The sequence below is a fragment of the Typopeltis vanoorti genome, chromosome 13, assembly GCF_054136105.1.
Source record: "Typopeltis vanoorti isolate ZY-2024b chromosome 13, IOZ_Tvanoo_1.0, whole genome shotgun sequence".
NCBI classification, from domain to species: Eukaryota; Metazoa; Arthropoda; class Arachnida; order Uropygi; family Thelyphonidae; genus Typopeltis; species Typopeltis vanoorti.
The window spans coordinates 93,328,036-93,342,765 of record NC_143561.1 but is presented as its reverse complement, the minus strand read 5'-3'; the positions used below and the strand labels follow the sequence as shown (position 1 = coordinate 93,342,765).

The following is a 14,730-nucleotide window of genomic DNA, read 5'->3' as shown; positions in this document are numbered from 1 at the left end:
TAATTTATTAAAGAGGTTTTATAGGATTGACACCAAAGACTATTCAACACACAGTGATGTATTGAACAATGGATCACTCCTGGCAACTGTGATAAGCAAATATGCTAGGATTAGATTTTTTTGCTTGAAGGATTGTGAATGGAAGGAATGGGTTTGCAGAGGTAGTTGTGAGGTCTTTGTGGGGCTATAGTATTCTCATGAGATTACTTGGTTACTGAAGAACACTTTAACTACTTATTAACTCATTAGGGAATAAGTTCAAGGAAAAGTACAATAGGTATTGTGTGAATAATTTGTTAGTACGGGCCTCTCATGATAAGTCTTTGGCTCCACAGAGAAAGAGAGATCCCCAAGAAAATAATAATAATATGCAACCTCTACAAAAGTCTCTTGCATAAACACATTACATCCTACATATAATTAACTAGAAAACTTATCTGTTAGTAGACCTTTCCACAGACTATGACTTCCTGTTAAACATTCTTCTTACAACTATTTTTAAATTATCCAAGTAAAATAGTAAGTTCTGATTGATTTCTAAGTTATTATTTATAAAAAAAGTTCTCACTGTTGCATAAAAATTTATGCTTACTCTCTCTTCAATGTAGTAGTCTACTCCATACACAGGATTTGTACTGTGCACTTGATAAAGACTGGATATTTCTTTAAAGACATCCTGAAGTCTCTCAAGTGGATCAATCTTAAATCCAAGTACATAGCCTCCACTCTGTAAATAAAAATTACTCACTATACCATATTTATCCAATATGATATAGTGAGTATCATATGATATATGATAGAGTTTCATTAACATGAAATTAATACAACACACATTTTTATATTAACATGATTACACTGAACTATCATATCTGGCAAACTCCTTGATGTATATCAGAAAATAATGATGACATTTAATATTTAAAATTTTCTGCAAACATAATTTAGTTCCTTGGATAGCAGAAAGTGAATAATTAAAAAAAAAAGTTTTTTCACTTGGTTATAGTATAAATTAAAGATCCAAGAAATTATAATCTTGGCTTAATGTTTTATCCATAGTGTAAGCAAACAAATTTGAGAGTGAAGTATCTTCACTATCTGGGTACTTGTATATAGAAGCTAATGACTTCACATCAGTTGCCTTAGTATTCCATAATGCAAAGCACATCCCATTACAGACATGTATAATGCTACGTGCATTAAGGGAAAGGCCACTACCGATACTGGTTTTGGGCTTGCATTTAGGGTGCTCCTGTAGATCACTCAGGGTTTTTGGAGAGGTATCCTAGCACTTTAACATACCTTAATAAAGGTCAAAACCAGTCAGGGCAGTGGCCCTTCCCATAACATGTATAGCATTATACATATCCAAAAAGGGGATGCTTTGCACTATGGGATACTAAGGCAAATGATGTGAAGTCATTAACTTCTTTATACAAGCAGCCTAGTCATGAAGATTCTTCACACACAAACTTTGTTTGCTTACACTTGGAAAAAGGATTAACCCAAGAATATAATTTCTTGGCATCTTTAATTTATATATAAAAAAAGAAAAAAGTAGATCTAATTGGTTGTTTGTGGTAAGGGAATATGGGGGTAGTCATTTTACATGTTTTAAAGCTCATTAATTACTGTTGAAATCATTTTATTAAGTAATTCCCATGCATGAAGAGTTGTGTTCTACACATACTATGGGTAGTCTAAGGGTTAGTCTGGAAATTCCTATCTAGCAACCAACATCCATCAGACTTTTATCCATTTCACTCCAGGCCTATATGTATTTACCACTTAAAAATATTCACAAATAAAACAAGAAACAGAGACAGTTAACACTGATCAATTTTTAATGGCAGCATACTGCACTTTTATATATCAATTTTCCTTGGTTTTTTACATATATCCATTTAGAGCTACCATGTTTCAGTAGTGAAACATACCAGTAATTTGATTCATATTATTTGCATGACAACAAATCCCACTTATTCTTACTCAGTCTAAATATTTACACTTGACAGCAAGCACATTGAAAATTTTTGCACTTGGTTATACTATAAATTAAAGATGACAAGAAATTATATTCTTGGTTTAATCCTTTATCCAAGTAAAAGCAAAAATGTGTGCATGTGAAGTATTTTCATGACTGGGCTACCTGTATATAGATGCTATATTGACTTCACATCAATTGCATTAGTATCCCATAATGCAAAGCATGCTTTTTCATGTATGTATAAGTACAATGCATTATGGGAAGGGCCGCTATGCAGACCAGTTTCTACCTTTATCGAAGTATGTTAAAGTGCAGGATACCTCTCCAAATTCTCTGAGTTATCTACAATATGACTCTAAATCTCACTGAGTGACCCTAAATGATCACTACTAAATTCATCACTTCTGATCTGAATTGCTCCTGGACAGGAAATTCAATGGTGGTTCCACCCAATGACAGGCAAAAACTAGCCACCACGCAGAATCTCTATACTCCCTAGGAAGCAAGCTATCATTGATGGATGCCAAACCCAGGGATACGAAGGCTGAAGTAATGCAGAAGTCATATATTACTAGGGTTACCATATTTCTTGAAAGCAAAATATGGACAAAAATGTTGACTCAAAAAAAAAAAAAAAAGTAAAAAAAATGAAATGTTTACCTTCAAATAAACATTTATTCACTTTAATTGTACCATTCATATTTTTCAGAGGAATGAACTTTCTCTAAAAAAGTTGTGTCATTTTTTATTGGTTCATAGAACTCCAAGCAATTCACATCTGAATTCACTTTTATTTGAAGGAGAAGTTTAATCTTTTTAGTTAAAAGTCTGTTTTGATCAGCAGACCAAACATTGCTCATCAGGCGCTATTGATCCTGGCAAGCAAAAGATGAACTTCATCAGCTTTTCAAAGTTTTAAAATTCACTCCATTTTTTTTTAATCATTTTGAATATCTCAACCCTTAAATTAACACCACTCTAGGTGGCCTTCTGATATTCTTCTATATTTTTTCCATCTGATTGCATGTTTTCTCAATTTTATTTTTTATATCTTGCAGTATTATTTTTATAATTGAAGCCTCATCAAAAAGTTTGTCTATGTCAACTACTGCTTTTTCGGAAGGAACTATGGAATTAACAAATTCTGTGGATGATTCCACATCTGGCCACTGAAGCTCAAAATCCTGATTTAAATGTATCCAAGAAAACTGCTCTCTACCTTTGATACTGCTTTCCCACATTTCTATATAAGAGATACATTTCTCATAAAAATTCAAAACATGCTTCAAAAAATCTTCTTTATTTATGTCTTCTTTGTTAGCATTTTTCTTTTGCTTGCAAAACTAGGAGATGAACTTGTCTCTTCTGGCTATTAATTTTACTTTCAATTCCTTGTATTCAAAGATACCTGTATAACTTTTTTTTTTCAAAAGTTGACAGTTTTTGAAAATTTAAAGGCCGCCATGAATAAATAAGGCTAATAATTCACCAAGTGGATTTTCAAAAAAAGTCTGATTAGTTTGGGGCAAGAATTTTCACATTGTGAAAGGAAGTAAGATTTCAACCTTGCCCAAATCAAAAGAATCCTTTGCAGACTAGCAAACTTAAAAAGCTTATAGTACTGCATGACAATACTTTTTTTGTACTCAGTGTCCGCAAACTTGCAAAATTCTTTCGGTTTTTCTACTCTAAGTGTAAAAACATGAAAATGCCAGCATATTTTAATTACAATCATTTCTATATCAAAAGGCAATTGATCAACACCACTCTATACATAGTTGTGAATAATATGAGCACAGCACCCAATTCCTCAATGTTTTCTGCCTATTTCTTGTTGTAACTTTGTATGAACATTAGTTTTGCCCTGCCTTCTCATTCCCCCCCCCCAAAAAAAAAATCTGTATCCGTGTTATCTGCACAGTACAATGCAATTTCATTTTCTATACCAAACTTTTTAAGAGTTTTAGTCATGTGTTGGGTTAAAATATCTGCTGTCTCTCCTGTTTCTAGTAGCAAGACTTATACGTTGGTTAGACATAACTGGTAATTAGTTTACGGAATTAACAACGCATATAAAGTATATTAATTAAAGGTAACTTCAATGGGGAGGTAAGTGGTACGGTCTAGTACTAAAGAATTTAGCTTACCTTTGTAATCTTTTTGATTGAGTACCACAGTGGCGCTTCCCTTATCAGCTTTGGTGATTACTATTTTTTTGTTGTTTTTCAATTCTAGTAGGGCTGTATATTCGTTTTTGGATAAGTTGGATTTTGGAGGTTTGGCTTTAGTGAGAACACCGACTACATCCAGTCTTAAGTTGTTGGCGATATGGTTAGGCATGTTGCAAATTCCACGCTCTATTTGGATCATGATTTCTTCAGCATGTATCCTTTTAGGAGCTAGGGCGAAACTGTGACCACGTGAAAGTGCGGTGAGTGCTTCAGGCTTTAAAACTGAATATAATCCAACCAGCTCTCAGATTAGAACTATCCACAGACTCCTTAAGAAAGTCACTTCTTGGCCTGTGGAAGTCACCAACAAACTTAAACCTTATAACTCTAGACCCCCCCCGATTATATGGACTCCCAAAAATACATAAACAAAATGTGCCATTGCGTCCCATAGTGGATGACATTGATTCCCCCACATATAAATTAGCCAAACATTTAGCCAAAACGCTCACACACTACACTGGCAACACACCATCACACATAAAAAACTCAGCCCACTTTAAAGCCAGTATAGAAAACCTCACACTCCAACACACTGACATAATGGTCAGTTTTGACGTCTCCTCCCTATTCACTAATGTCCCACTCAAAGAAACCCTTGAGCTCATCCAAGCCAAGTTTCCACCCGATATCTCAGCCCTATTTCAGTTCACAATGAACTCAGGCTATTTCGTTTGGCAAGGAAAGTTCTACAAACAGATAGAGGGGACAGCCATGGGTTCACCACCTTCCCCACCCTTGGCCAATTTCTTTATGGAGACATTTGAAGAGAAAGCCTTAAACTCCGCCCCACAAAAATCCACTATTTGGCTTCGTTATGTGGATGATGTGTTTGCTATTTGGCCACATGGCTCAGACACACTCCACTCCTTCCTAGCACACTTAAACAACCAACACCCCAGAGTCCAGTTAACCTTAGAAAAAGAGGAAAACAACACCCTCCCCTTCTTAGACACTTTAATCACCCGCCAGCTTGATGGATCTTTGGTTTTCTCTGTTTAGAGAAAACCCACCCACACTGGCAGATACATTCACCAGCAATCCCCCCCCCCCCCTCACAACAATATGGGGTGATAAAAACACTATATAACAGGGCAAAATTAATCTGCTCAGATGACAAGGCCCTGACTATTGAACTAAACCACATCCTCAACACTTTCTTAGCCAATGGCTATAACCCCCAAAAAATCCTAAAACCAGTAAACCACAACCCTCTTCCCCCCTCCACAATAAAGATTACACCAAGTCTATCACCATCCCCTACATCCAGGGCACCTCTGAGAAAATAACCAATATCCTCAAAAAATATGACCTTACTTCCTGTTACAGACCATATAAAAAGTTGGCATCCCTTATCCGCTCTACCAAAGACCAACCACTTCCCCTAGACCTACCTGGTGTATACCAGGTCCCTTGCAGCTGCAAATTGTCCTACTTTGGCCAAACAGGCAGAACAACAAATATCAGGATTTCAGAACACCAAGACTACATCCGGTTTCACCAGTACAGCCGCTCTGGGCTGGCAGACCATGCCTTAGATACCCACCATAAAATTCGTTGGAAGAAAACAAAAATAATTCATCGCAGCAAGTTTAAATACGAAAGATTATTCAAAGAATCTTCAGCAGCTCTAAAAAACGTTCCTAACCTCAACAAATTTGGGTGCATGAAACTGCCCCAAATTTGGGAGACTTTCATTATGAGAACTTCAGCCCAACTGCCAAGACTAGCCCGCAAGAGGGCACCATTAGGACTTTAGGAACAATATTAGTTTCTTGCTTTCTTCCTCATTTGCTTTGTGTTAGTTCCTGAGTGCACATACCATATCTTTATGTTCCTGAAGATGGCAATGTGACGTTGCCGAAATATAGAAGTTATTCATTAAAGTTACCTTTAATTAATATACTTTATATGCGTTGTTAATTCCGTAAACTAATTACCAGTTATGTCTCTCCTGTTAAATCATCAAATTGTATCAGTTGTACTTTAACTCCAAAGCGTAGAACACGTATTCTAGTTAAGACAGGTATCATATAAAGTTTCATATCTAGTCTGTTGGAGGCATCTACAGATATAGTAACAAAATTGGCACTATTTAGTTCATTTTGTACTTTATCCATTACAAAAGTCACAATTTTGTTATTAGCTATGGCCACTGTTTTTGTTCTAGCACACTGGAATATTTTGGGGAGTAAAGTTTTGAAATAAGTTTCAACTGGCAGTCATATGATTTAAAACTTTGATCATGTACAACTATGTGAAAAAAAAAAAAGTAGCTTCTTTAGCTGCATGAGCATAGTCATCAGATTTTGGCTCTTTGTTTTTGAAATACAGCGTCACTCTCTTCATTCTCTAGTTCTAGCTTCAGAAATTTAAATCCACTTTGTAATTCTGTATTAAAATGACACTTTCTTTTATGAAGTTTTTTCTTTGACATAACTTTTGACATCATGAATTATTTTAATACATATAAAATTATATCAATCACCAATGTAACGTATTTTATCTGAATATTCACAATATGGCTATGCACAAAACTGAATACATGACATAATACAACTGAAACTGTAGGAACATATATGCAGGAATTGGATCAAGTGATTCAGACGATTCCCTTATTTCTATGTAACAAAAATTCCTGAGAAAAACTTTTTTGTGTTCTTTAATTTTTCCTGTTACATTTTATACAAAAATAATAAAAATAAAAAATATGGACATTTCGTTTATTTTACTGAAGTACAGACAGACAGGCATTTCAAATACAAACTGTGTGTACTAAATACGGAAGTATGGTAACCCTAATATTATCCATATACAAGTAGTCAAAAGGTATCACACATTAAAAATACTCTGGATTAGAGATAGATGTTTAACGTTCCCCCCCCCCAACCTTTATACTATAAATTAAAGATGCCAAGTAATTATATTCTTGGTTTAATCCTTTATCCAAGTATAAGCAAACAATCTTTGCATGTGAAATATCTTCATGACTGGACTACTTTTATACAGAGGCTAATGACTTCAACATCAATTGCCTTATGAGAGTGTGCTGAAAAGTTGTGATAATCACTATGAAGAAACTGAGGTAGAACCATGTTCCAGGTGTTTATCAGAACTTCTCCCCCCCCCACTCACAATATTCCATAATGCATTGCATTATGGGAAGGGTCATTATCCACACCAGTTTCAACATTTATTGAGGTCTCATCAGTGGGAGGCAGATAGAAAGTTGACTACTTGTAAGTAGGCAACATGTGACTTCTGAATTACTTCAAGCTTGGTATCTCTTGTGGGTCTAGCTCCTACTGATGGGACCTCAATAAAAGTTGAAACAGTCTGAGTAGTGGCCTTTTCTATAATGCATTGCATTATACGCATTTGAAAGAGAATGTTCTACATAATGGGATTCTAAGACAATTGACATGAAGTCATTAGCCTCTATAAATAGCCTAGACATGAAGATACTTCATGTGCAAACATTGTTTGCATAACTTGGATAAAAAATTAAACTAAGAATATAATTACTAATTATATGAAGAACCAAAAGCTTCAATTCGGCAGGGATGCAAGTTCTGTTCGCTACAAACTTGGTATTATTAACTAGGTCTACCTACTCACTGATGAGACCCCAATAAAGGTTGAAACCGGTCTGGGTAGTGACCTTCTCTCATAATGTAGAACAATAATACAGCTCCTAGGAGCTAAGTTCACATTATGGGTAAATATCAAGAATAGTGATCGGATCTTGCTCCACCTTTGATATGAGTTGCCTCAGCTTGCGCTACCTAAAGGGTCAGTTGCTGCAGTATCCAGGTATTTGCTTACACTTGGAATCGCCGAACTTTATATAGTTTCTATATTCGGCATGAAACTCTTTGAGTTTCTTATTCGGCTAAGAAACAATATGGGATGTAATATCCCTTTAACTTAACTAAGAATATAATTTCTTGGCATCTTTAATTTTTGAAAACAAGCATATTCAGCTAAGATTTATTTATATATAAGGTCAGAACATCTTACATTTCTATGAGCTACTAAAACTCACCACAAATTCCACTTTTTCTGATAGTTATAAGCAAAGTAGTTTACATATAAATTGCATAGCATATGTTGCAAACTGAAATCAGAGAAACAGATCAGAAATTCACAACACTCTGGAAGAGATACTGATTGACCAGTATAAGAGAATTCAGTGAGATTTAACATGCTTTCATGTTTCACAAATACACCATCAACAGAATATGACTCCTAGAAAGAAAATATTTGGTGTAAATCTGGAAACTCTTTACAATGCCAATGCAGACTCTACACACAAAAACAGTCTTACAATGGGAAGTCCAATGTTAATCATTGTTCCATTATTAACAGTCTGTGTATTGTACTTAATATTAATTTTTCTTCAATATATTTATGGATGTCAATTTACCCTAATAGAGCTAATAGATTTAAGTAGCAAAACATATCAATAATTTGAATCATATTATTTACATAACAATAACCATCTAACTGATCATGAACTTATATAGGAAACACTTTAAAAAATATTTATCATTAACAACAACTACACTGAAAAACTATACAAATGATTTTGATTTCATCTGTGTGGTAAGATGAACTGATTCATCTACAAGAATTTCTAACAAACAGAAAAGTAACATAGAAAAGAAGATACCTATAATTCAGATTCCAACCACCATCAAGTTCAAAAAGAAGAGTATGAACAAAACTTTATTCATCAAGGTTAAGAGAATCATCAAAGCTGTTGGTCTTAGACAGAACACAACATGTTATTACTAATGTTAAATTGTGAATGAAACTATGTTGTGTAATTTATTTTTTTTCATTCACATTTAACATTGCTTATTATATATTAATCATGATTTGTATAAAAATTATTTATTGTTCCTTAATTAAGGATTACTATTTAAATATTTATTCTAAACTTAACCTACTATTAATTTATTAAATAATAATATGTGTAGAAATTTATGATAACTAAAATATATATAAAGTAACGAAAAGTGTTATTATAAATAATTGTATACGTAATGAAAAAACTGATTAAGTAGCTCAAATATTCTGTTTATTCTTATTTGTAAAAATTTAACGTTATGTAATCACTCATGTAGTTGTAGAGTGTTGTATTACATTAGCGAAATGTTTGCGTTCATTGGTTGTCATGGAGACGCATGAAATAAACAAGCACGAGTCGAAGAGTGCGTGACCTTGAAACAAAAAGGAGAAAAAAAGGCAATAAGAATTAGGAATGAGAGAAAAAGAGAGAGTTTTGCGGAGCCTGAAGGAAGGTAGGATACAAGCAAAGAAGTGAAGGAAAATTATAAATTTTTTAGGGCAGAAATTCATGAGAATAGTGTTTAAAAGTGAGCAAAAACGTAGTGAATCATATACTCAGCTGCAAGTGAGATCAGCTGTTGTTGTAGAAGAAAATTGATGTCGTAATCGGATAAATAAAGAACTGGACATTCAATGGGAAATTCTGATTAGTTCCAGTTAGTCTAGGATTACGTCTTAATTCTATGTTGCCCTGAGAAGAATTATAATGAAATTAACTAGTTGGAGAAAAGTAAACAAGGAAAGATACCAGTACCTTATTGCTGTTGTTTAGAGTAGTGAAGCGCAATTAACAGTAGTTCAGTTAAAGCGTTGGAGAATTTTATTTAATGTGTTCCGCTAGCTTAAATAAGTTAATTCATAAGTGTGCTCACAATAAATTGATGTATTGAAGATTGTATCTGGTAAGAGTAGTCATACATGTTTGTTTATTCTAACATTAACTATAACGTATCTTCGAAGTTCAAGGTCCGAAATAACATTGCTTGGAATATTGTCTACCTTGATTAGTGCCTGCTGTGTGAATTTAAACATTAAGTACAACTGATAGATATGTGCAAACTGATCAAATGAGAAGGTTTGTTTTATTAACTTGAGTTAAGAAAGCTTGTAATTTTGAAGCTGTGAATTGTATGTTAAAGTTTAGAACATTGAATTGGAATGAGTGACTTAGCAAGATGTATTAAGTTATTTGTATTGTTTCATTTAAAAGTAGAATTCTTGTATTTGTTATATATCATATATTAAATGTTTTATTTTATTAATCTAAATATTGTGTTTGCCTGAATTCCCTTTTATTGCACCGTTCATAAAAAATTCGAATCTTGCGGGTGCCCCAACTAGAATAGTAAATAATTCGGCCTAAATGAGAAGACTGAGTGAGTGACTTAGCAAGATGTATTAAGTTATTTGTATTGTTTCATTTAAAAGTAGAATTCTTGTATTTGTTATATATCGTATATTAAATGTTTTATTTTATTAATCTAAATATTGTGTTTGCCTGAATTCCCTTTTATTGCACCGTTCATAAAAAATTCGAATCTTGCGGGTGCCCCAACTAGAATAGTAAATAATTCAGCCTAAATGAGAAGACTGCTAACTTAATTAAGAATTGATCCTACTGTTTTATATAGACTAATCTAAAAATAGGGTGGTGCAGTATAATTATAAATTTCCCTACTTTTGGATCGGTGATCAATTTGCAATTAGTTGTTTTATTAATAAGAGTGACTTGAAACAAGATGGCAGATTAGAATACAACTTGAAAATAGAACGTCACGACACTAACATCATGCTCCACCATAAAAATGTGCACAAATTCACAAGGAGAGAAGCATGGAATAAGAAAAGTCTCATTGACTATGTTATTGTCGACAGTGATGTTTTTCCACTGGTTCAGGACACAAGAGTATACAGAGGATTTGAAATAGAAAATGAACCCATTTAGTGTTGAGCAAGATAAAATTGAATTTCATATTGAAAATACAAGTGTGTAAGAAAGTTTTGAAACAAATCAAAGTTGAACAGCTATCAGATGTGAACTGTAGACTCAAATACACAAACATTATTCAAGAAAAACTGAAAGAGATTGAAAACAAGAACCAAACCTTGGAGATTCAGTGGCAAATCCTAAAGAAAACTGATTGATTCAGCCAGAAATACATGTGGTGAGGTAATCTGCAAGGATAGAAATATCAGAACTCCATGGTGGAGTCAGAAAGTTAAAGAGACAGTCAAGGAAAAGAAGAAAGCATATTGAAAATTCCTCACAAGTAAGTCAGCTTGTGCTCTTAGAGAATACAGAGAAAAATGTTAGAAAGCAAAGTACTGTGTAAAATTAGCTAAACAAAAGTCATGGGAAGACTTTAGTAAGAACACAGAAATAAATATCAGGAAGGTGGTAAAATATTTTAGAGGATATTGAAAAAGCTCAGAAATGGAGGAAAGAGTATTGTAAAAGGAATTAGAGATGATGGAGGACACATGAAAACTGAGGATAAAGATATTCTTTATGTATGGAGTAGTTACTTTGAAAGATTACTGAATGAAACAAGCAGTCAGTGACAACATGGTGGTAGAAAACACTCAACAGGAATGCCATCTGGAATATATATTTGTATTTGAAGTGGAAAAAGGTATCACAAACCTGAAATGTGTAAAGGCAGCCAGGGTAGATGATATTTGACCAGAAATACCAAAATATGGAGTTTTACAGTGGCTACACTGCATATTTCAGAAAGCCTGGTCAGAGGTTGAGTCCCAGATAACTGGAGTAGAGTGCTCATAGAACCCATCAGTAAAAAAAGGGAATAAAGCTGAATGTGAATTCTTCTTCTTTCACTACGCATTATTCCTGCTTCCTATGCAGGGTCCGCGTGTTACTCAGATGCGACCACTTCCAACTGACCCGTCGCCTAGTCTGCCGCTGTGGGGGAATATATATTTTTGACTGTAGAAGCGTATGTTCACAGGGCCGGTTTGCCTGCTTGCAGGATGAAAAACACCAGATAAACTGGCAGAAAAAACCCTACTGCCCGTGCCCAAGACCGGCTAACTTGGCTTTGCCTGAGGAAGATCCTCAAGTTCCTCACGTCTTCAATGGGAATCAAATCTGGGACACTCCTTCCCCAGGCATATGATTGCGAAGCGCAAAGCCACTAGGCTAACCGTGTGGACTAATAAAGCTGAATGTGAATGTTACAGAGGAATTTCTCTACTAAGTGTTTCTGGTAATATTTATCCAAGCATTCTTGAGAACTGGCTAAGAAAAATTGTGGAGGAGAAGCCATGAGAAGAACAAGTTGGATTCAGGCCAAACAGAAGTTGTCAGGATCACATTTTCACTTTAAGACAAATAGTTGAAAAATCATGGGACTATAACAAGGATTTGTATTTAAGTTTTGTAGATCTTAAAAAAGGATATGAAGGTTTCAAGAGGAAAGCTGTTCAAAATGCTCCAGTTATATGGTTAGATGGGACATTATCTGTAGAAACAACTTCTACATTATCTGTAAAAGTTGCTATCTGACTGAGAGTCAGATAGCAACTGCTTCTATACTGGTGTTAAGTGGGACATCAACTGGGAACATCAATATTGAATGGGAACATTCTGGGGATATTAACATTGGTATATAATTGCAGTTCCATCAAGTGAAGTGCTTTTTACCTGATTACTTCATTTGATGCAACCATGCTATATACCAACATTGACGTCCACAGAACATTAGACATCAACGATGCCTTACTCCTACAAGACTATACTTGGGAATCACATACAAAATTAATCCCCAACAATATCTTAATCCTTATAAAATTAATAATTTCAGCAAATTTCTTCAAATTCAACAATGATATCTATATTCAAATTTTTGGACTCCCAATGGTGCAAACTATTTTTGTTGCATCACCTATTACCCCCCACCCCTGATCCATTTTATGGCCAATATATGGATGATGTTTTATATATTGATAAACCAACATATATCACTTCTCTACAAGATTCACTCAACAACTTTGTACCAGACTAAAGTTCACTATAGAATTAGAACACAAAAAAATTAATAATAAATTACCTAAATTTAACTTTAATTAGATCCAACAATGAAATAGTCACAAAAATATTCCATAAACCTACACATATTGGTAACTACCTGCACTTTAACTCTTATCACCCTTACTCAATTAAAAAAATCAGTTATTCTTTCACAATTTATAAATGCATAAAAATTTTCGACCACAAATAATTATCTTAATAAGGAGATTAAAAAATTAAGTTTCGAAAACTGAAATTATCCTGTGCAATTAATAAATTACACTAACCAAACTGCCAAAATTCGTTTAACCAGTCCTACAATCAAAGAAAATGTTCCAACACATAAAATTATAAAACTGCCATACAACCATAATACATACAAAGAGTTTAAGTACATATTTAAACATACTGACTACAAATTAGTTTTCACCAGCAGTTACAAATTGGCCACTCTCTTATAACCCACCAAACTTCACTCACACAAGGAAATATTGGAATATCACAATGTGGTATACAAATTTCCTTGTTAACATGATCACGAAGTCACATCCACAAGCTTAACCATCAAATCACTATGGTTGAGACTACAAGGACACTTTTGTGTTCTTGTGGTTGCAACAAAAAACAAGAATAAAAAAATCAAATACCAGAAAAACTGAAATTGCAATCCACACATTCAACAGAATCTCAATTCACAGATTGAAAAAGCTACCATAATTGACATACAAAACAATGAGACAAGGTTAACAATTTCAGAAATTCCATAAAGTGTCACAAGAATTCCATAAATGTCCACTGTCCCTATGTGATTTTGGAAATTTGGAACCTCCATCACATGCAAATTAATCCGAGATATCTGCCAATAAACAATAATCCAAAAAATTCAATACAACCATAAAAAAGCCAATATGACATAGACCTCACTTTTATTCCCTTGAGCTCTGAAGACAACTCCTATGCTGAAATGGCTCACAAAATCATAAAAGGCACATTTTTATTTTTATCTTTAATTTTAATTTTTAGTCATTCATTCTTCATGTGAGCTCACCATGTCACCATTGTATGTATTCCTCTATTTTTAATTCCATATATATTTTTTATCTCAATTCTATTCTCTTCTGAAAAAGTTCCACATATTTTTAATCTAATTGATGGACTTTAAACTCCTTTATAGTTCATTATTATTTTAAAAGTTCCACTTATATTTTTACCGACTGCAACCGATTTCACATTTCCCAATGTTGTTTCATCAAAAATCTTTAAAGTAAACAAGAAGATCTTCCAACAGTATGTCAAAAATTACTTTTTTCATATAATTTCATTTTCAATGTATGTTTGAACATATACCATTCATGTCTTAATTTTAACCACAGTAAAAAAGCCAATGATTTAATACTAGGAGTGCCCTTTTAGAAAATAAGCAAATGTGCTATAAATACTGGTGAGAAGCATATTGGTTTATATGTCAGGAAGAGAGCTGTGCTGTCATTAATGTTCTGTCAGAATCCACAACAATTTTGTTTTTGGTGGGATAATCTGGCTTTCTATGTTGAGAGTTTGTTTATATTATGCTTGGATTTTTTTTGAGAATTGTGGATGTCCAGCATCCATTATTTCTTCTTCTTTTGGAA

The 14,730-nt window shown here is 33.8% G+C and overlaps 1 protein-coding gene across 1 annotated transcript in view; it reads right to left on the bottom strand.

The window, feature by feature from the left end:
• BBS5 (Bardet-Biedl syndrome 5 protein) overlaps nt 1-14,730 on the bottom strand; it is a 143,666-nt gene that overhangs the window by 46,988 nt on the left and 81,948 nt on the right. Inside the window, exon 10 of the mRNA XM_090402643.1 lies at nt 593-727. Within this exon, the coding sequence (XP_090258769.1) occupies nt 593-727 (135 nt within the window). The remainder of the gene's footprint in view (nt 1-592; nt 728-14,730) is intronic.